The sequence below is a fragment of the Octodon degus genome, unplaced genomic scaffold, assembly GCF_000260255.1.
Source record: "Octodon degus isolate 3935 unplaced genomic scaffold, OctDeg1.0 scaffold00153, whole genome shotgun sequence".
NCBI classification, from domain to species: Eukaryota; Metazoa; Chordata; class Mammalia; order Rodentia; family Octodontidae; genus Octodon; species Octodon degus.
This window is the reverse complement of record NW_004524729.1, coordinates 2213990-2235475: the sequence shown is the minus strand read 5'-3', so window position 1 is coordinate 2235475 and position 21486 is coordinate 2213990. Positions and strand designations below refer to the sequence as shown.

Sequence of the window (21486 nt, the reverse complement as noted above, 5' to 3'; positions counted from 1 at the left end):
TTACCATCCTATACCCACAGTAGGAAACCACCTAGAAGTAGGCTGAGACATGGGAATCCCAGCACTCTGGGAGGCTGAGACAGGAGGATTGCAAGTTCAAGCCCAACCTGGTCCTGGGCAGGTTAGCAGGACCACCCCGAAAGTGTTGCAGATGTCGGTCAGCGCCAAGGCCTTGGCTTCACCTGCAGAACTGCAACTGTTATCCCAAAAGGGAAAAATTCTCACACCAGAAAATGAACATAAAAATGGGCGCGAACAGGTAGCTGACACCCTTTCAAATAAACCTCTGTGGGTGCCGCGCCAGGCTCGCCGTGGCTTTACCCCCCCACTGCTCCCACTCAGCACTGACCACTGCTGTTTCCCTCCAGCATGACAGAGGTGTGTTCAGCCGAGTGCTGACCCTAGACCTGCGTCCCTACCCAGACACCGAAGGTGGACAAGGCGGCAGAGGACACCGAGGGTCCTAGTCCCGGTAGACGGGGTCCTGTCCTCCAGTCCCCAGCTGCAGACCTCTGGAGCCAGCAGGACCTTTGGCCACTCGGGGGTCAAGTTTCCTAGGACAGTCGGCTTTGGTTTTTCCTCAGGGGCGCTGTGTAGCATAATCTTCTCCTTTGCATAAGCTTGCCATTAAAGTGCTCAGCTGTGTGTCACCTCCCCTGGCGTGGCCTTGCATCTCGTTCCGCTGGCTGGGGTCAGACCCAGGGTGTGCGTCAGTCCTGGAGCACAGCTTGTGTGGAAAAATCACGTGAGGGCCTGTACGTTAATTACGAAAATAGCCATACAGGTAATTTCAGATGTCCCCGTTGTAGTTTTAGAAACCAAAAAATCCGCAGTGAAGCTGAATTACATCCCTTTTGGTGCGGCCGGTCAGTCAGCTGCTCCCCGGCTCGGGCGCCCACGGGTGCCAGCCTTCTGCGATCCTTCTGCGCACTCGGGACCAAGTACGCAGTACAGACCCGAGGCTGGGAAGCAAAGCCTGCGGGCCACACTTGGGAACTGCAGTGGCCTTGGAGGCCTAGTCAGAAGGATTACACATGGCAACAAGCTGGGGACTGGGGCTGGGACAGTGCGAAGGCCTGAGCCCAACCACCTGGATGGCGAAAACAACCCATCCCAACTAAGAGTGTGAGCGTGTCACGTGGTTAGGAAACACACGTACAACTGAGAATACAGCGCGTGGTCTGGAGGCCCTGGCGCGGGTGCTTGCATCCCAGGGGTGCAGGGCGCAGCGGGGGCCACAGGTCGCCAGCTTCTCGAGCTGGCTCTGGGGAGGCCGCCAGCAGTGCTGGTGAAACTTCCCTAAGCTAGCTCCTGGCAGTAAAATAGCAGTCACTCGCCCGAGCGCCGGCACTCATCCCTGGTGAAAGGACACATAAATGCGCAGTCCTCGCTTACAGAGCAAGGGTGCCATCGCTGGGCCTGGCCCCAGGAGGCTCCAGTGCACCAGTCAGTCCCTTAGAATGAACCTGCACGGTACCAAAATGCCTGGCACCAGGCCGCTCCGCGCAGCAGCCCAGCGCCTCCTGCACCTGCAAGTCTGCACAAAATTTCTGATTGAGGGGCTGGCCAAATAGCTCAGCAGAGGGCTGCAGAGATAGCTCAGTAGAGCAAGCGCTTGTCTGGCAAGCTCAAGGTCCTGAGTTCACTCGCCAATACCACAAAAAAAAAGATTAAAGCGCCTGCAAGCAGGTGGAGGGGCCTGGGGTTTGAGCCCCTGGCCTGCCATGCCGGCCCCGCCCCCAGGGCGCGCTGAGTGGCAACTGAGCCTGGGTGTGGTAGTGCTCGCCTGGAACCCCAGCTCTGGAGGCTGTAGCAGTGAGACCCTGAACACCCTGTAGACCCTTCCCTAAAATACAAAAAAAGAAAAAATTCTGATTATGAGACCTCCATCCCGACTGCACTTTGTAGATGTGTCTTGAAAACTAATTCACAGGTAAGCAGCAACTCCAGCTAAACGTTCTCATGAACTGTACTGCACCAAGCCTTGTCACAACGAAAAAAAGCTGAGCCAACAGTGTTGCCATTAAAATTTTATTCATGACCAGAGTGACACATATTCGCTCCCATGCTTCAAAAGGGTAAGGTCTCCAGTTCTCTTCTTTGGCTCTTCCCTGGCCAGCTGACCTCCCGTTTGTTCTTCCCTTTCCCGGCCCCCCCGAGGATGCGGGGCGAGGCTGCCCCACCACAGGCCCACAGGTCACCGCGGAGGGAGGCGTCCGAGGCCCTCCCGCACATGGACGCCACCCAGCCCAGGTGCTTCCAGCCGCTGGCCCTGTACAGGGCTTCTCTGCCTCGCTCTGCACAAACCCCTTGGCTTAAGGCACAGACAGAGAAGCTAACATGTCAGGTGGTGGGACCTTGTTCCAAAAAATGATTCATAAAACTCAGAACCTACGTTCCGAACCTCCCTGGGCTCAGCCCCGTGGCCTGAAGGCACAGCGCTGACAGCTGCTGCGGCTCGCAGCCGCGCCACGACTGCCTCCCTTTGGGGCAGGGCTACTGGGCGGCGTGACTCAGAGCCCCACTGACTGTGTCACTCTGCTAAAAAAAACATTTTCACTAGCAGATTCAGCGCCTCTTTACTATTACCAATGTAATAAACAGGTTTAGATGCTTTCTTTAGTAACAGGTGTTTCCACATAAAAACTTGCCAAGTGTAAGTGCCTGTGTGCAGCTTTGCTTAGGCCGTCGGGTCTCCCCCGTATCAGCAGAAATGCACCGATGCAGAGTGCAGGTCACGGGGCCAGAGGCCAGGCACGGCCCTTCCCACAGGCTGGTCCCTGGGGTGGCCGCTCATCAGTCCGTAAGTGTTCCTGAAGGGTGGCCCTGTCACCTCCCAGCAGGGAAGCACACAGAGCTCTGCCCCAGCCGGAGGCCACACATCGATGTGGCTCTGGGGCATGTGATGGCGCGGGGGGCTGAGATCCAGGCGCAGGTCCCGGCTCTTCCTCGCTGCTTAGGCGTGGCACTGCTTACAGAGGGCTAACACAAGCTGTAGGTTTCAGCTGGCCTTAAAGATCTCAAGACCCTCCAGCATCATCTGATAAAAGAAATGGCAAAAGTTAAAGCTCAGCTAAAGTAGCACTGTACTCTCGAGAGGACTGCTATCCCAGAGACCAGTTCACAACACACTAAAGATACTGCCAACTCTCCCTAGTGGAAGAGTACCCGTGGGTGAAAAATGGGCCTGCACATTATAAAAACCCTTTCAGGGCCACAAAATAACAGATGGGCAAAATCCAAGGTGATTGCAATCCACCAACATGGACGCAGTTTTCCTGCTGGTGGAGGCTTTGCAGCACGCTGCCCTGCCCACAGGAGAGCTGCCCACTGCCCTGGCTCTGCAAGCTGAGGTGTGGCCAGCACGACCGGCAAGCAGGCCGCGGCTTCCTGCGCAGCACAGACCCAAGGCTTCCCGAGCACAAGCGCCTGGGGGTGTGGGTGCCGGCACCCTCCAACCCTGGCCGCTACCGTGTGGCAACACTGCCAACCAAGAAGGCCGGCCCTCCTTACGCAGTAGCAGCTCACAGGAAAGAGCCCACGAAGAAAAGAAGCCACCTACGCAGAGGACACAGCACGAGTTTCTCCTTTGCTCCCCTGTCATTACCAGTGCCTTTACCAGCTGAACTCACAGTCCAAACATCTGAAAGATTTCCAAGAAGTTTATCCAAACACAATCAACAGTGAATTCACCGTCTCGAGATGTGCGTGCTCTTAAGTCAGCGGATCCAAATGCGGACACACCAGGTCCACAGTGTACTCAGCCCCTCGCTTGGCTCCTAACTGCACAGCAGGACACTGTGGCCCTGGTCTCCTGCCACCAGTGCCAACCAGCAACCACTCGTGCTGCAGGGTCCTTACCATGAGCTGGTTCAGGTCACTATGTCATATGCAATCATTTGACTTTGTAGTTTGAGACAGATCATCTCAACTGTGCATGGAGCCTCAAGTGTGTCAGGTTTGAGGTTCTCAGCTTTTGGAAAATTTGCATACCTTGAGGGGTTGAACCTCCCTAATCTGAAAAGCTGAAATCCAAAATGTTCCAAAAATCTCCAACTTTGAGCTCAGATGCTAAAGAACTTTAGATCAGGAATCCTCAGCCAACACACAGCCAGGGAGCAGCGCCTTGCAATGTTTACATAAGCCACCAACAGCACGAAAGGGCTCCGAGCGCCACAGGTTGGTGGTGTCTCGCTGCACGGGCACTGAAGGACGGCCCGCCGAGGTTCTCTTATGGGAACACGAACAACCAGCATCTGAAGGGCCCCTGGCCAGGGTCTGCAGGAATGGGGTCAGGTGCCTGGGTCAGCCTCTAGCTCTCCAGGGATCTAAACGACACCACAGCTCAGGACGACAGACGATAGTGGGGTAAGTGTTCGGTCAGAAAACAAGGCTTCACATTTAAGATCACACTATCAAAGCAAAAATTTAACCCAAGAGCTTTCTGAAACATAATTATGAGAATCTCCCAGAAAGTTTATGAAAAACTGGAGAGGAAAAAAAATGAAAATTAAGAGTCAGAAAAAACATAAAGGATGATGGAAATAACTCAGGAGACCCTAACATGAATTCTTGGGGAGAGAAAAGTGAAGAGGAGAGGAGTCCATCCAGGGTCCCGTATGAGACAGGACCAGGAAAGCAGGGTGAGAGAAACCACGGCCGGCCTGGCCTCGAGCACTCCGCAGCTGGTGACACCTTGTACGCAAGGTCCTATTTTCCAAGTCACCACAAACCTACAGACAGAAAGGAGCCCTTCCTGTCCTGTAACCAGGAGGGACGAGTAGCACACAGGCTGGGGTCTGAGAATGGCCAAGGGTAGCTGGCAGGAAGGCCGGGTCACCCAGCCTCACCGTGCTGAGGGGCTCGGAACAACACACGGCCTTGGAAGGGGTGGAGCAGGGGAGGACAGCAGGAAGGGGACAGGTCAATCTTCCTAGTGTCAACAGTTATGATACTGAAGCAAACACTTCAAAGAAACTGAAGAGTTTAACTGAACCTCAGGGGCAGTCTCGGGCATCTGGTGGTCTTTGGCACCTCCGGGCACTGCAGCTCGTGCCGCCAGTGGCTTGCCCTCTGGGCAGCTCCATCTGTGGAGGTCCTGGCCCGACCCGAACTCACTTGCTCAGGCCTGCGCTCCTGTGCCAACAGCCGCACAGGTGGGCAGTGCCCCTGCGGGCTTTCCTGGGCATGAACTCTGGCCCAGGGTGGCCATTCCTCCCTCCAGCAGGCGGGGTCATACAGCAAAGCTCTGCGACTGAAGACACCAACCAGCAAGACAAACAGGAGACCGGTTCCCACACAAACACCAGCACACAGTACCCGTATCTGGCTGTCTGAGTTTTTTGGGAGCTTCCATTCCATTCTCTTCCATTTTCCTCTTTGCACAGTCCTGACATGCATTTCCTGAAAGGCGACAACTTATTTAAAAACTGCTGTATGCAAGACTCCACCCCAAGGGCCCATTTCTAAATCCGCCCTTACCGAAGCACCAGCAAATGATCCCTGCCATACGTTACAGATTGCAGCCATGAGGTACTGCGTTAGAAAAACCTTTCCTGCACCCTATTCACGGAAAACCGACAGCCACTGCTTTTCCACGGAAGTAGGGCGAAGAGGGAAGCTGTGTGCAGCTGAGCGGAGGTGCTGCCCCCAGGCGGGCAGGGCTGCAGAGCCCCTGGCAACCTGCTTGGTGATGCAGAGACACCTGCCGCTCACTGCGCCCAAGGGACACTGGGGCTGAGCCTCCAACAGGAGCACCGGGCCCCCCAGAGCATTTCCACTTCCAGCAAGCAAACTAGAGAATATTTGCAGGGATGTGTGGCGCCCGCATCCCCATTTCTGCAGGGAGAGGTCCTCCGTGGAGCCGCGCCCTGTGCTTCAGGGCCGTCTCATCTAGGCCTCAGACTCTGGCTTCAAGGAAACTCACTGTCAGGCGCAGCCCATAGCCCCCCATCCCTCCGCCTACTTCTTGGGAAGGCTGGTGTGTCCCCTCCGAGCTGCCGCACAGCCTCTCCAGTACGCTGGTCAGCTCAGGGACCACATCATAGGTAGGAGCAGGAAAGCAAGGGAGTGTGGAGGCAACATCAGGCTGACCAAAGGAGGATGTCCTTACCCAGGAACGTGGTGCTATCCACTCGCTCGGTGTCTGGGAAGAAGGAGAAAAGTGAGCGGTGCAGGACAGGCTCCTGCTCCCCTTCCTGCCCGCCCACCGGCCACAGCACACTGCAGAGGCCCCTGGGCCCATCATGGCCTCTTGTTCACGGTACAGGGCTGACGCACGGTCTCCATGACAGTGGGAAACACTGGGAGCCAGGTGGCACGTGGGCGCCCTGCCACACCCAACAGTACTGTGTGCTGCGTCACAGCTGTGGTTCTCGCTGCCAGGAGAGGGACTGCACAACATGGCACAGGCTAAAACTGCCAGTTCACATGCAGCCTGTGGGATGCTGTCAGCTGCCAGGACCTGGAACGGGGGTCTTGGGGAGGGGAGGCCTGGTCACAGTGTGGTGCCAGTGGCCAGCAGAGGTGAGGCGCACACCCCACCTCCCAGAGCTGCACCCAGTCAGCTGAACAGTGTGTTTGTTCTGTGCAGGGCCTGGGCACCCACAGACCAAGTTCTGCCCCTCTCTGAGCTGTCTCTCCATCCCTAAGTCCTCTGCTTAGCATCAAGGGCAGGAATGTGGGCATCCCAGCAGTGTGCCACACTGGCCCAGGGACAAAGCTCCCTTTCCACCCTGCAGGGCCTCACCACTGCCCCAAGACACGCAACAGGGGCAGCCCATGCTGAGCACTAACACCCAAGAAGCAAGGCTGGGGCAGAACCAGAGTGCTAGCTTGCCTTCCTGTCCCAGCTGCCCTGTGCTGTCCGCCACCCCGCTTCCCATCACCCAGAGAGGACGCAGGCCTGCTGGCCTCCATGATTTATGGCCCCAAGCACAAAGCCATTCACTCCCCCCAAGTCGAGACACCTGGCTCTGCAGTCCCCACTAGTCTCGATCATTTCTGGCAGATGAACGGTCCCCAGGGGAAAGGTCAGGGAGTTAACCTGGAACAGGGACAGATCAGAGTCTCGAGAAGATCACTTTGGACTCTGCAAATTGTACCTGTACCTGCAGAGTATATCTGATCTGCAGTGCCACGATCAAAGCAAAGACGGCCCGCACTGAAGAGCCGCAGCTCTAAGACCAGCCTGGGGCTTCCTCTCTTTGTTAAGGTGACCAAAACAAGAATAATGTGCCTTGCTTTTGTGTGCACAGCTATAAATTTAGAATTCTCAGGGCTGGGATAGAGTTCAGCAGCACAAGCACCTCCCTGGCAGGTACAAGGTCTCCAGTTCAATTCCAAGTCCAAAAAAAAAAAGTCTATGCCAGATGTGATGGCGCACATCTGCAATCCCCAGAAGCAGGAGGCTGAGAGCAGGATTTCTGCCACCTCAACGCCCACCTGAGCTACACAAGCTCAAGGACTGCCTGTGCTACACAGCAAGACGGTCTCAAGAGCAAAACAAAACTGAACTGAATTCTGCTCCTGTCACACCGTGCAGCCCAGCCTTCTAAATTTGAATTACACAGAGGCACTTGTTGACTGCAAAACTGCGGAGCTTAGCACAGGGTGCTGATCTGTCCAAGAGAACAAGACGACAGGACGCCGGGACTGAGCTCAGAAAGTGAGACACCTGCACACCTGGACTCCGCTGCTTGCAGATCTGAGCGCTGAGGTCCTGCACGTATCCTGGGAAGAGGTCAAAGCGGTCCCCGTAGGACACCACCTTAATCCCGTGCAAAAGCATGTCAGCCTGGTGCTTGTAGAAGTGGTCCTCATTGTCCTTGAGCACCACCATGTAGTGCTCCAAGTCCACCTTGTTCGGCACAGAGTACAGGAAGAGGGCCTGGAAGATCTGGTCGCGCAGGGTCTCTCCACAGCCCATGAACAGGAAGGACTTGGTGCGGTACAGGTTCTGCAGGACTTCCTGGGGAGCCGGGAAGGACACGGGGACGCTGGTGAGGGACCGGGTGCTCCCAACTAACACAAAGTCACGCGCATGTGCGTTTGCATCCTGCTGCCTGCCAGCTGCAAGGGCCTCCTGAGCAGGGGTCCGGGAAGGCAGTGCGCTCTGGCCGTGGCGCGCAGGCCCACCCCATGCACCCAGCCACTCTCGGGGGCTCTTGCAGTGCCACAGCGCTGAAGGAGCCAGACACACAGCTCTCACACCCTCCCTGCTAGCGTGGCGGCAAGACAGCCTCTTGGTCATGGAGTCTTGACGCCGGTTCTGAAGCTGGAGGGCTGCTAGGCACCCGAAGGACAGGGTTCCAGACGGCAGGGGGCTGCGTGCACATGGGCGGCCGGGCAGCACTGATCAAGTGTGTGCAAGTGCATTCCACGTGCAGCCACCTGGCCAGGGCAGACATGCAGACAGCAAGGAGACACAGCGTGTCCCCCCCCCCCCACGAGTGGGCCGGCCGCCAGGAGAGGAGCCCTCATAGACCACAGGCGCAGGGCTGATGGCCACAGGGTCCCCAGTGATCGCAAGCAGGGCCCAGGGCAGAGGGGCCATACCATGACTTCCGCGTCCTGCGTGACGTCCTTGTATCCTGATGGGTCCAGCACCATCCCACAGGGGTCGGTGTACAAGCCGTGGATATGGAGAACGCCGTACTTGATGTGGCCTCTCGCCCACTGGAGGACCTGACGACACAAGCCGAGATGGAGACACACGGCCTGGTGCTACTTCACACGGACAAGAGACACGACCTCTAAATCACTCAGCCTCTGCAGCCCGCCTGGAGGGAGGAAGAGCTGCGCCCACGCTACAGCTGCCTTCTTCCCCCTCACATGTGGGCACCGGCTGCTCTCGGGCCACACTGACTGTTCATCACCTTGCTTACGCGTCAGTCTTACACCAAGGAAAAGTCCATATGGACAGGAAAGTCCTCGGCAGTGGCCCGCGGTAGCCACCTCATACAAGACGCAGGGGTGTCCGCAGGACTCTGGGCGTGGGGCACTGCAGCCTGCTGGCAGACAGGGCCAGGGCCACTGGCCTCCCCCGAAGGCCACAGCGCTGCCCTGCTCCAGCCAGGGCCCAGCCCCACACATACCACCCCGACGGCAGCTGGGACCATGGCCACTCTGGAGAGACTGCGTGGAGGGAAGCACAAGGCACTGAGGCTGAGTGACAGATGGTACTGGGGGCGACGACAATAAGAAAATTCGTAAATACACAAGGATGCAAACATGTCCACAAAGAAAATCATCAATGGAATGAGACTGCCTTTAACTTAGTAATAAAAAGCAAAAGTTTTAGATTTGCATCTATCAGATAGATGAAGAATACTTTGTCTTTTTTTTTTTTTTCCCCCTTGAGACCGTTTCACTATATAGCCCAGGCTGGCCTTGAACTTGTGGGAATCTTCCTGCCCCAGCCTCCCAAGTGCTGGGATTACAAGCACACACCACAGAGCCTGGCAGAATTTTCACAGTGACACCGAATGCTGGCCAAGAGAGGGAAACTGGCACTCCCATCCACAGTGGGGGTGCTTAGCTGGAGACTGCGGGAGAGCCCTGCGTAATCTGTAGCAGCAGTCTCTTAAATACCGTTCCTCCGGCCAGGAAGCACTGTAGGAGTTTACCCTGAAGGAATAAACGTGAACACAGAAGTGCAGGGATTTTCATTGTGGTGTACTTATACCAGTAAACATGCTCACAAGAGAGGAAGGGAACAATTATTTAGTCTCAGAATCCTACTGCCATTTAAAAATCACACTTTTGAAAACAGCTTAATGACAGAAAGATGTCCAGTATATTAAGGAAAAATTAAAAATAAAAAATTTTGCGTGAGTTGCAATTCAAATTTGTTTTGTTCTGCATTGTTTTTTGAAATGGGGTCTTGCTGTGTAGTTCAGGCTGCCCTTAAACTCACTGGGTAGCCCAGGCAGGCCTGGGACTTCTGGCAGCACTACTGCCTCGGCCTCCTGAGTACAGGGGTTACAGAGCTGTTAAGGAAAAAAATCTGAGCAGCCACCGGGGCACGCTCACGACATCGGCGGTCTGGGAAGCTGAGGCAGGAAGACTACAAACTCCAGCGCAGCCTGGACAGCTAAGTGACCTGGCGATGCAGTCTCGAAATAGAAAATAAAAGGGCCAGCCAGATAGCTCAGCAGACTAACGCGCCTGCTTAGGCAGAGTGCAGTGGCCAGGGTTCAATCCCCGGCGTGCTGTGCCAGCCCTGCTGAGATAGTGACTGAGACTGGGCGTGGTGGTGCGCATCTGTAATCCCAGTGCTTGAGAGGCTGAAAACAGGAGGATCACTGCGAGTCCGATCTAGGTAGTGAGACCCTGTAGAACCTATACTAAAATATATATATATTTTTAAAATTTATTTGTGTGTGTGTGTGTGTGTGTGTGTCTGTGTGTGGCCAGCTCAGCCCACCAGGGGGCGGGGCTGGCTGGCATGTGGTGCTGGGGGATTGAACCACGGTCCCTGTGCTTTGCTAAGCTTGTTCTAAGTAGGTGCTTTAGACCACTGAGCCATCTCACCAGCCCCATAAAACATATTAAAAAAGAAAGAAAGAAAAGAAAAGGCTGAGATGCAGCTCAGCTGTGAAGGTCCTGGGTTCAATCCCCAGGACCACTTAAAAAAAAAAAGATGCAGCAATGGGGTGCGGTGTGGTGTTGGGGGCTTCCTATTACTTGCAACCCATGTCTCCCAGGGTGGCTGCAGTGAATAAATGCAGGAGGCGCTCTCAGGCCTCCAGGATGGAACGTGGGAGGAAAGCAGAGCCGCCGCAGAAGGCAGGAGGCCGCGTGGCCAGGCGCCAGGCACCAGCACCCTGGCCCAGCTGCCTGACGTGGCTGGCATGGCCTCCACACAAACTCAGGGTCTTGTTTCCCTGTGGGAGTTGGGGACCTTCCCCCACTGAAAGGTCACTGCCGGGTGCCAGCCCTCACCATCCGCCCACCTTCGTCTTGTCCTTCAGGTCCAGCGACTCCATGGGCCTGTTCTGCTGCTGCCCGAAGAGCTCCAGCAGGTTGTCGTAGTTGGTGGTGAGCACCATGGTGCCCCTGTCCATGAGGCCGAGGATGGACTGCAGCACCAGCGGGTTCTGGATGTGCTGCTCCAGGCTGTCAAACACTTCCATCAGGCAGTCCTGGAAGAAGTTGGGCTTGGTGTCGCCTGTGCGCTGTGAGACAGGGGCAGAGTCACAACCTGCCACCCCTGGGCAGGACAGTGCAGCATGCTGCAGGCCCAGCAGCCTGCAGGAGTGGAGGACAGCGAGGCCTCCACGGGCAGGAGGACAGGATGGCTGGGCTCAGTCTCCCTAGGCACACCTCTGACCTTGTTCTGGAGACTCCAGAGCGAGGCGCATGGCCTGCCCTGCCTATTCCCTTGCCCCAGCTCTCCCCACTGGCTGCGCCCCTCAGCACCCACACCAGCCCTCTGCAGGACCAGAGCCAGGCCCTTGGCAGAACCTGCCTCCAGCCCAGCCTCTCTGCTGTCTGTGACGCCAACACCAGGGCCCATGCGTGCTGCTCACCACTTGGGTCTTGCCCCTGCGGGGCATCACACGCCTTGCTCACTCGGGCCACTGGGACTCCCCAGGGAGTCCCCAGCCCTTCAGCCTGTTGACCACCCACACCAAATCTCCTCAGAGAGGTCTGCAAAATCGTACAGAACATCTCCTACGGTGGGGATGGTAAGCCTCTCCGTTTTCAACGATACCTACAGCCTGCTGTGGTGTGCGTGCCACAGAGCTGCCACCACTGCCCACAGCAGGCAGCCCACCTCTGCAGACAAAGGCCAGGGCCTCCAGCCAGCCGTGCCCCCAGCCGCCCTGGCTCCCTCCCATTCCCCTTCTCTTCCTGTAGTGGGGCCAGCAAGGATCAAAGAGTACACGTCGGGCCTGTGACATCATTGCGGCCCCAAGTGTCACTGGGTGAGCATGGCCATGTGCGAGCAGAACCTCTCTCACAGGAGCAGGGGCACACCAGGTCTGGCCCAGGTGTACGTGCCCACCCCCACCCGTGGCGGTCGTCATCCCTTAGTCACAGGACTCCATGTTGAGCCCAGTCACCTGGGAAAGGCAGGGGTAGATGGGGTGAAAACAGGTGCAGGTGACTTCCACAGCACTCCACCACCCTCCCCACCCACACGGCAGGAAGCTGGGCAGCACACCTCAGGCACAGGGTCGGAGCCCAGTTCCCCACATACAGGCTCCCTGTGCCCCTCCCCGGATTCCCATGCGGGAACGGACTCGCTGTCACACTGAAGCCACAATTCTGGTGTCCTTCCAGCAGCTCTCACTGCCTGACCATCCCCGTCCCCACCCCATCCACCTCCATAGGGACTGCTCTATCAGACATGAGGGATGAAGAGACCTGGTACCAGCCTCTACCACACACAGACGGGCACATGCGCATGCATGCGCGCGCGCACACACACACACACACACACACACACACAGCCTAGCTTCCCTGTAACTGCGTCCAGACGCCACAGATGGCCTCTGACCAAGCCCAACCCCTGTTCAGACCCCATCAAGGACAAGACTCAGTGACTGTCCCCATGTCACCAACTGCACTCCTTCCTGCCAGCTCACTTCCTCTGCAGGCGGATGCTCAATTCACTCAGCACTGAGAGAGCAGCCACCACTGAGATGTGCCTGGCCTGCTGACATGTGACAAGCTCACACCTAACGTACACATGACAGCACCCCAAGCCTCGTGTAGTGGGGCACTGTTCACTATGCCTTGCTTTGGGGCCGCCTGACATCACAGTGAGACAAGGACAATGTCCTATGAGCTCACCAGCCCAACTCCACACACTCTCCCAGCCTATACCCAAGCTGTCCCCATTGGCTCTCAAGTTCTCATGAGACTCACAGGTGACATCTTCCGGATCAGATCATGGGCCACAACCAGCAGGTCCCGGTCCTTCATCACCTTCCTCCGGAACTCAGCGACATCCCCGGGGTGCAGCACCTCCAGCTGCTCTGCAGCCTCGATGACAGCCTCGATGCAACTGCGCCACGAGCACAGGGCCTGGATGCCGGGGGCCACCGCCGCACTGACGCCAGTGCCAATGACCAACAGCAGCTCCTGCGGCTGCTTCCGAATGAGGCTTTTTAAAAACTTTCTGCTTCAACATAAGGGAAAAGAACAAGAATCAGCAGAGAACACTGCGAACCCGAGCCTGGAAGGGGCTGTGGCGTTCAGGTCCAACCCAGCTCAGCCCTGGACGTCCACGCTCTGCCCCTCCATCCCCTCTGTTCCCCAGCAGCAGACAAAGCTTTGGTGCTGCCTATCTACTCTGGGCATTCCTCTGTCACTGGACCCTTGCTCCACCAGGGTCTCAGGCGGCCAGGCCTTCCTCGCCGCCGCCTCCTCAAACTGCCCACAACAGATGATCCCTGCTGGCAGTGACAGCAAGGGCCCTGCCAGCCCAAGCAGCCACTCATCTTGCAGGGCCAGAACAGTGCCACCCACAGGAGGGCTGCCTCGCCTGGGGAGAGAGCTCCTTGTGTACTAGGCCCAACCTGACCCGGTTCCTATTTCATTTCTGTCTTTGCACCCTTACAACAGATTCTCCCAGACTCTGCGAGATCAAAAAACCTGCCTGAAGGTAGACATGAGTTTATTTACCTTGATTTTTGTTCACTTTTATTTGTCGTCTTTTCCTCTGAATCCATCTGTGAATCCTAAAGAAAAAAAAAAAAGCAAGCAGAATGAGCTTATATTTCCCAGATAAACGCTGTGTGGAGCGTACGAGTGTGATGAGGAAGCTGAGCCCAGGATTTCGAACTAGGCTGCATCCCCAGCCATCCTTCTGCCTCAGCCTCCCACCCGCCAGGACTGCAGCTATGTGTCACTATGCCTGACTCCCAAGTCTGTATTGGTATCCTGGAAGAAAATGAATCTAGAATTAAAGGCCTCAGATCTCCATTTAAATTAGAATACTTGAAAAATATACACAAAAAGCATACACCCAAACTCAGGAGGTGGAGGCAGAAGGACTCCAGTTCAAAGCCAGCCTGAATGACATAGTGAGATCCTGTCTTCAAACAACCCACAGAATGTTTCCTAAACCACACTTCTAACCTCCCGCAGCGCATCATACTGTCAGAGGCCACTGTCGTCCCTCCTGGACGAGGAAGAAGGACAGAGCTCAGAGGTTACAGTGGACTTGTGGGCAGCGCCATACTCTGGAGACCCTTGGACCCCACTCCCAGGGGCTCCCCATGGACCTACCCAAATGCCTGCCCACAGCAGGGCACAGGCGTTCCTTGCGAGAGGCGGGGCTCTGTAGCACTGGGCCCCACATCAGGTACCAGGCCTCACCTTGGCCGACTGAACCCCATGAGAAGAAGCGAGGAAGCCAGGGCTGATAATGGAAACCAGGACTCCCAGATATCTGGGTCTCTACTCGCCCAGCTGTCTCTACACTGCAAAGTGTTCCAAAGTCACTTTTGCCCTCAATTCTATAGCAATATTTACTGTAAACGATGAAAACCACAGCTGATTACCCCGCCGAGGAGGTGCTGGGTTCCTGCCCACCCGGCTGGCTGCCAGCCCCTGCAAGTTCCTCAAGGTCTCGCCTGCTGGAAGCTCCTGCATGTCCCTCTTGTGCACTCTGACAGCACCAGTCTAGCAGCAGGTGTTCACCACACACAGAACCCGCATCTTCATGCCTTGGGGACACCTGCTGCCCCCACTGCTGACACATGGAAGGCAGGCTGAGCGACCAGGCTCCACCTCACTGGGAAACCCTGCCTGGGAGAGGCTGTCAGCAGCAGGGCTGTCACACTCAAGAACAGGGTGCCACCACCAGGTACCACTCCCTGCTTGCGCAAGTGGAGCAGGGGCACTGTCTTGGCTGCAGCGTGACTGAAGCCCCTTGTCTGGATGCTCTTCTCTCCTTGACTAGAGCAGTCTTCCTGGGTGAACACACATGCCAAAGGAGGCTGCAGAGCCCATGAGCACCCTGAGGTCACCCATGAGCACGCGCCCCCCTCTCCTTGATGGTCCAAAGCTGTTGTCACCATCCCTGAGGCTAAGCAGCCACAGTCCACAAGCCAGGAGGAATGTGAGGCTCCCCAGTTGCCTGCCAGAGGGGTGAGGCTGCCACTGCCCACCTCCTCCTGTAGTCAGCAGTCATGCAGGGTCAGGTCACTTGGGCCACTTACTTGGACCTTTCCAAGAAGGCTGAGGCTTTCCACTACATGACACGAGCCCTCCACTGTGGAATCGGAGCACCACAGCTCTCAGACCTGGTCTTTCAGTGACTGCCCTGGCTGCCCATTCTCAGCTGTACCTACATGAGGCTTCCTACTCACTCCCATGTCCACAAGGCTTGGGCGACAAGTGCAGACTCCAGCCCGGCAGCTTGGCCAGGGCCTGCGACTGGGGCTGCCCCCACCGTCCTTTCTCAACATCTGCAGTACTCAGGTCTCGGTGCCCGGCCCTGCTGCAGGAGAGCTCGAGGTACCCAGGAGCTGCCAACACTCCTCGCCCCACCTGCCCCGACTCCGCCCCACCACTGCACGACTGGTGCTCCTTCAGCCTAGGACGGGAGCCACTGTCTCAGCTTCTCCACACGTTCTAGTATGCTTTCTAAATCCTATAAAGAAGTGCAGGGAAGGCTGAGATAAACGACTATTATCGTATAAACAGTTTTAACATTTTGTGTGTGTGCAGGGTCTCACTACACAGCTGGAACTCAGAGTGATCCGCCTATTTTTGGCCTCCCCAGCACTGGGATCACAGGCATGCAGCACCATGCCAGGAATCGGCTGCCGGCTCAGTGCTGGCGTGGAGGGGCAGCATATGCACATTTTAAAAAAATTTTCTTTGCTAGTTCACACCAAGCAAATGATACAACCCTGTAATCCCAGCACACTAGGAGGCTGAAGCAGGAAGATTATAAATTCAAGTCCAGTCAGAGCAACAAAGCAACTTAGTAAGACCCTGTCTCAAAATGGGGGAGAAGGGAGCTGGAAGTGTATGTCACAGTGAAAGCCCTAGGTTTAATCTCCAGTGGTCAAAAAATAAAGTCTCTAGTTTAAACCAAGCATGGAAGGGCTGGCAAGATAGCTCAGCGGACTAAGCACCTGCTTAGATGAGCGCAGGGACCAGGGTTCCATCCCTGGCACCACATGACGCACCGGGAGCGATTGAGATGGGGTATAGTAGTGCACACCTGTAATCCCAGCACTGCGGAGGCTGAAAACAGGAGGCTCACTGCGAGTCCGAGCTGCATAGTGAGACCCTGGAACAAATACATTAAAAAAGGAAAACAAAAAAGCCAGGCATGGTGGCACACACCCATAGCGCCAGTACTAGGAGGCTGGGGTAAGACAACTGCGAGCCAGAGCTGACTACACACAAGATCCTGCTTCCAATTCCCTTAGTGATTCACCTGCTTTTGTTTTTCCATATACAGACAGATCCCAGTTACAAATTCAAAACCTAAGTACTATATTTACAGCCTGCCAGAGGGCATGAACAAATAAAACATTAGCATGCTGTATACACAGGATGTGACTTCCCAGTTTCCCAAGAGAAGTCCCTGCTCCTCCCAAGACATCCACCACAGGTGGGCGCTGGTGCTGGGGGCGGGTCCTGCCGCTGGGCTGCGCATTCTCAGCACCCCACCAGCCTGTAGCTGCTCCCCCTAGGGCCTTCCAACAGTCACACAGCCCCCAACCGGACAGGCAACAGGCGCAGGCCCTCCAGATGCTGAGACAGCATGGACCTCCAAGGTCAAAGCAGCCAAGAGAGGACAGACCCCTGACATCAGCACTCAGCACAGTGCCCAGCAGGGAGAGCTGCCGAGCTGCCCATATTAGGCATTTACAGTTCTGCACACGCACTGTTTAAAGACATTACCTCATTTCCTGTGTGCAGCAGCAGAAAGATCAGAGCCAAGTCTCACAACGGCCTGGAGATTACCCAAAATCTCCCCAGGTTTTCTACCGAGGCCCAAGGGAGAACTACACAGACCAACCCTCAAAGTTCGTGAGGGACACCCAGCTTCTGACACCGGGCTCCCATCCACAGCCACAGCTCCAAGCCAATGGGATTCTGGACCACAGAACAAACCCCTCAGAGACCTTTCACACACTGCATCTCTCGGTTTCCTTGGTGATCACATCGTCACCAGTTGGTGGCCCCATCCAAGGCAATACAGCAACCCATTCTATCACAAGGAACTACCAGCACTTTCCAAAAGCAAAATCAGCCCCAATACAGATTCTTATAAGCAGTTCCTGTCCTTTTCATCCAGAGCCTCCAGTAATGGTATCAGCAGGACGTTTCCTGCTTAGAACATGAGGTCACAAATATAAACTAGCTATGCAGCAGCTGGACACTGCCTTACGATGCCTGAACCTTCACCCTCCATGCTCACCAAGGTCTAGTTCAAATACAACAGCCTACAGAACTGAGGTCACTTTCATTCAGCTAGCAAAGCAGACCTCCTCCATCACCAGCCTGCCATAGTAGACTGGCCCCCAGGCCTCCTGTCCCACACCTCAGACACTGCCGCTACCCTTCACCACACACTACAGTTTCACTTCATGAGCACTGTGAATTGTAAGAACTCAAGGGAAGTGTCTCAGTTACACCTCTCTTGTTGCCGGGACCAACGCCGGACACCCAGAATGAAGGAGGAAGGAAAGGTTTCAGCTCACAGTTAATAGAGGTTTCAGTCCATACTCAGCTGGCTCCGAGGCACCCTACACCAGGACATGTCTCCCAAGCTGTTTCCTCACCCGTCAATGGAGAGCCACCCTCACAGGGCTGGTGGCTGCAGAGCGGGGGGGCAGCTGAAAGACGGCTGCCTCGCACCTCGCATCCCTCGTTCCAGGGCAGAGCCACAACCAGGCTGCCACTGACCCACCGGCACTGGTAAGACCTAACCCCACTGTTGCCGATGATGGGGATCTTCACGATGAGCCACCTTCTCCAATTTGCAGAAAATAAGGACTCTTAATGTGAATACATCCTACTCGACAATTTGTATTCAGCTCAGTTAAGTACAACAGAGAAAAACTGCCCATTCCATAAACACCCAATGTGTTGACTGGCTTCCTGAAACCAGCGCCCCAAACAGAGCCGTGTGGCACAGGGCACAAACCAGGGAAACAGCTGAGCAATGAGAAAGCTGAAGATCAGAGAAAGCTAAAAATAATCCCAAGAGGTTGGGCTGCTGCGCAATGGTGAAGCCCTGGGGTGCACCACCAGCACCTCAAAAAAAAAAAGTAAAGCCAAGTTAATCACCTACCTTCACCTGCACAGCCCTCATCAGGGCGCACCACCAAGCGCTTCACATGCGGAGCGCTCCACGTGTGCTTCACCATTCCATCTGCTCAGTCACCCAACAGGGTGGACACTGCTTTCACCCACCTGGCCGGGGATGACACTGAGCCCCCTCAAGAAGCCAGCAGCGTGGTGTAGTCTTACACTGCTCTAACTTGGGTGCCACAGGGAAGGGCAAACACCTCCCTGATGTGGTCCGGAGACCAGTGTGCTCTGAAGTGCATGTGGTCCACAGTCTGTCCCACAGATGGGACGCGACACACAGCAAAAGAAGCCTCTTGCTTACTGATAGGCCAGCAGTACATTGAACGTCTGGCATTTACCAGCCTGAGGACCCATAAGACATGTTCTAGGCTGTAATCCCAGGATGTGGGAAGCTGAAGCAGGAGGATCACATTTCTTTTTCTTTTTCTTAATGTATTTAGTACAGGGTCTACAGGGTCTCTCTACACAGATCAGACTTGTAGTGATCCTTCCTGTCTTGCAGCCCCCAAAGTGCTGGGATTACAGGCATGCACCACCGTGCCCAGTCTCAACTGCTGTCTCAGCCTGAGGGAGTGGGGAGGGGCTGTGGGTAGGGCACACTGGAAATGGAACCCCAGTCCCTGTAGCTGCGTAAGCAGGCTCTTTAGTCCGCTGAGCTATCTATTTGGACCAAGGAGGATCACATTTTGAGGCCACCCTGGGCTAAATAGTAAGACCCTGTCTTGATGACAGACAGACAGAGAGAGAGAGAGAGAGAGAGAGAGAGAGAGAGAGAGAGAGATTCTAGAAAGTAATCTGATGACACAATTTTAAGCTAGAAGTAGGACCTTCCTTACAATGTGACACCAAATACCTCCAGTTTTTTCTGAAGTGAAAACTGAGACTCTTGGGCAGCAATGTCTTGGTCCGTGCCTCCCAAGGAGCACAGTGAGCTAGAAACTCCCTGCTGGCCTGGGTCCCAAGGTCCAGCTCTCCTGGGCACTTCTCGTCCATATGACCCCTAAACTGTCTCAGGCCTCCACCTCCCAAACACAGCCCACACACGGTAGGGCCCACGGCCCAGCCTCCCCGAGGCCTCTCCTGCCACATGCCTTCTCAGAGAGGTTGCCAGTGAGCACGGGCAGCCCCGTAGGAGGTCTGGGCAAGGCATCAGCTCGTGAGCATTCTCTGCCTGGTTTCTGCTGGCCTGTCATTCGCCTATCCACATTAACTTTACAGGGGAAAAGATAAGCAGGCTGAACCAGGAAACCGCAGCCTCCATGACCTTCCCCAGGCTCGGGGCTCTTGGGGGAAGGAAGGAGGATACGGCAGGAAGGCCAATGCTAACATTTTTCTTTTTCTTTTTCCAATTTTGCAGGTTTATATCTGGTAATCTGCACAACTAATTTGAAGATAATATTATGTAATAAATACATCAACCATTGTCGAATTCCTATTATTTTGTTTGGTAAAATTCTGTATCATTTCTAATGTTCTTTATTTTACCATTTTGCATTCTCTTTAAAAAATGAAATAAAAGGACAATACCAATTATAACAACAACAAAAAGAGGATATAGCAGGAAGCACCTGGCCAACAGGCCCAACTGTCCGCAGTAATCGCTGGCAACTCACTCTGCGCCTCGGATCCCTTTCCATGTGAAAAGGAACGACACCCTCACCTCCGAGCGTGGAAGCATTACACTGGAGGACATTCTAAAGAACAAAGGCTGAAGTGGATAAGGTGCTGCCTGTAATTCCAGCACTCCACAGCTGAGGCAGGAGAAGCACTATGGGCTCCAGGCCAACCTGGGCTACAAAGCAAGACCCTGTCTCAAACAAGAAAACAAAGCCTGGAACAGTGTGCCTCCCCCGACACGTCAGGGAGTGATAGGGGAATCCTAGGATTCATTAAGACAAACACTGCAGTCCCTCTGTCATGCTGGTCACCTGTGGCTGCTGCCCTGGACAGCAGACGGAGCCCACAGCCCTCGCCCCAGGAAGTTCTACTGCACAGGCCTCACCAGGCTCTGCCGCTTTCCCCAGGACAGGGCACCAAGGGAGCCGCGGAGACTCGCTTGATGCTCTCTCCACTCCACCATCTGCCACCACCTTGAAGCCCTCCGTGTGTCTGGACACTGCTGCCTCCTGCGGGCGGCCCCACAGTCTCAGCAATGCTGCTGGCAGCCCAGCAGCAACCTGGCTGAGCTCTGCCCAACAGCCCCCTTCATCCTGTCCCAATGAGACGTGTGCACTTCCTGAGTGGACAGCAGACACTGAAATCCTGATGAAGAGGCTGTGGTCACCACTCCCACCTTCACGGTCCAGGATGCAGCACCTTTCTCATGATGACCATTCAGAAGGCCTGTGCCCAGGTCCCGGCGTGGCTCTGGGCCCTCTTCACCACACCCATCTCCAGCCTTGAGCTGTGCCCGATCCCTAGCCTCACCCTCTCAGGCTCCAGGGACACCGCCCTCCAGCTCCCCACCAAGCACAAGCTGCCTTCCTTCCTGAAGCATCATCCATCTGCTCCACACAGGCCACTGCAGCTCCCACTGCCCCTTCCTTACAACGGTGGCCCTACGCTCTCCAGAGAGGCAGACGACACAACCACAGCCACCCACCCTCAGGGTGAGGCTCTGCTCTGGGGTCCCAAATCTGCCTGCCTCAACTGCATGCCAGCTTCACTCAAGCCACCGCAATGACCCCCACAGAAAACGGCCCACACAGCCTTTCACCCCTTCCACCCAGCTCTGCAGCAGGGGCTGTGGCACCAGAGACAGAGCAGAGGCCAGGGCTGTACCCCCTCCTCAGTGGACACTGGCCTGCCACAATAATGAGCCAAGCATGCCTTCTTCGGCCACCCAGGGCTGCCCATTGTGTCATACTCAGAAACTGCTCCAGGCAAGCCAGTCAGTGACAGGTGTGGCCCAAGGAAGGGATGACCTTTGTCCTTAAGACCTGCAGACCCAAGAGGCATCTTTTGATGAGGATCGGAGGTGCACCCAAGCCTACAGGTGGGGAGGTGTCCCCGCTGGAAGTCACCTATCTCCTGCCTAAGTCGCCTCCTCCCAGGGAGAGCATGCTGTAGCCTGCATCTCTCCATCAGCAAGGTCACTACAATGAAGCCCTTCTGCAGTCACTACCGACACGGACTAGCTCTAGGAATGCAACAATCAAAGCGAGGAAGAGATGATGCAAAGGGCCCTAATCC

General features: G+C 55.5%; 2 protein-coding genes across 5 annotated transcripts in view; one reads left to right on the top strand and one right to left on the bottom strand.

Annotated features, from left to right (window-relative positions):
* The window catches only part of Smc1b (structural maintenance of chromosomes 1B), a 73169-nt gene extending 72516 nt beyond the window's left edge, over positions 1 to 653 (top strand). The window contains exon 25 of the mRNA XM_004642456.2: positions 369 to 653. Coding sequence (XP_004642513.1) covers positions 369 to 467 — 99 coding nt within the window. The 3' untranslated portion in view covers positions 468 to 653. The remainder of the gene's footprint in view (positions 1 to 368) is intronic.
* A 2024-nt stretch (positions 654 to 2677) lies between these two features.
* The window catches only part of Fam118a (family with sequence similarity 118 member A), a 19444-nt gene continuing 635 nt past the window's right edge, over positions 2678 to 21486 (bottom strand). For 2 of the 4 annotated variants that reach the window (XM_004642400.2, XM_023702513.1), the window contains exons 2-9: positions 13636 to 13691; positions 12877 to 13129; positions 10956 to 11177; positions 8557 to 8685; positions 7684 to 7969; positions 6113 to 6145; positions 5320 to 5403; positions 2678 to 3040 (exon numbers count right to left, since the gene is read on the bottom strand). In XM_004642400.2, coding sequence (XP_004642457.1) covers positions 3021 to 3040; positions 5320 to 5403; positions 6113 to 6145; positions 7684 to 7969; positions 8557 to 8685; positions 10956 to 11177; positions 12877 to 13129; positions 13636 to 13682 — 1074 coding nt within the window. In that variant the 5' untranslated portion in view covers positions 13683 to 13691 and the 3' untranslated portion in view covers positions 2678 to 3020. The remainder of the gene's footprint in view (positions 3041 to 5319; positions 5404 to 6112; positions 6146 to 7683; positions 7970 to 8556; positions 8686 to 10955; positions 11178 to 12876; positions 13130 to 13635; positions 13692 to 21486) is intronic. The other 2 variants (XM_023702514.1, XM_023702515.1) reach the window with 2 other exon arrangements.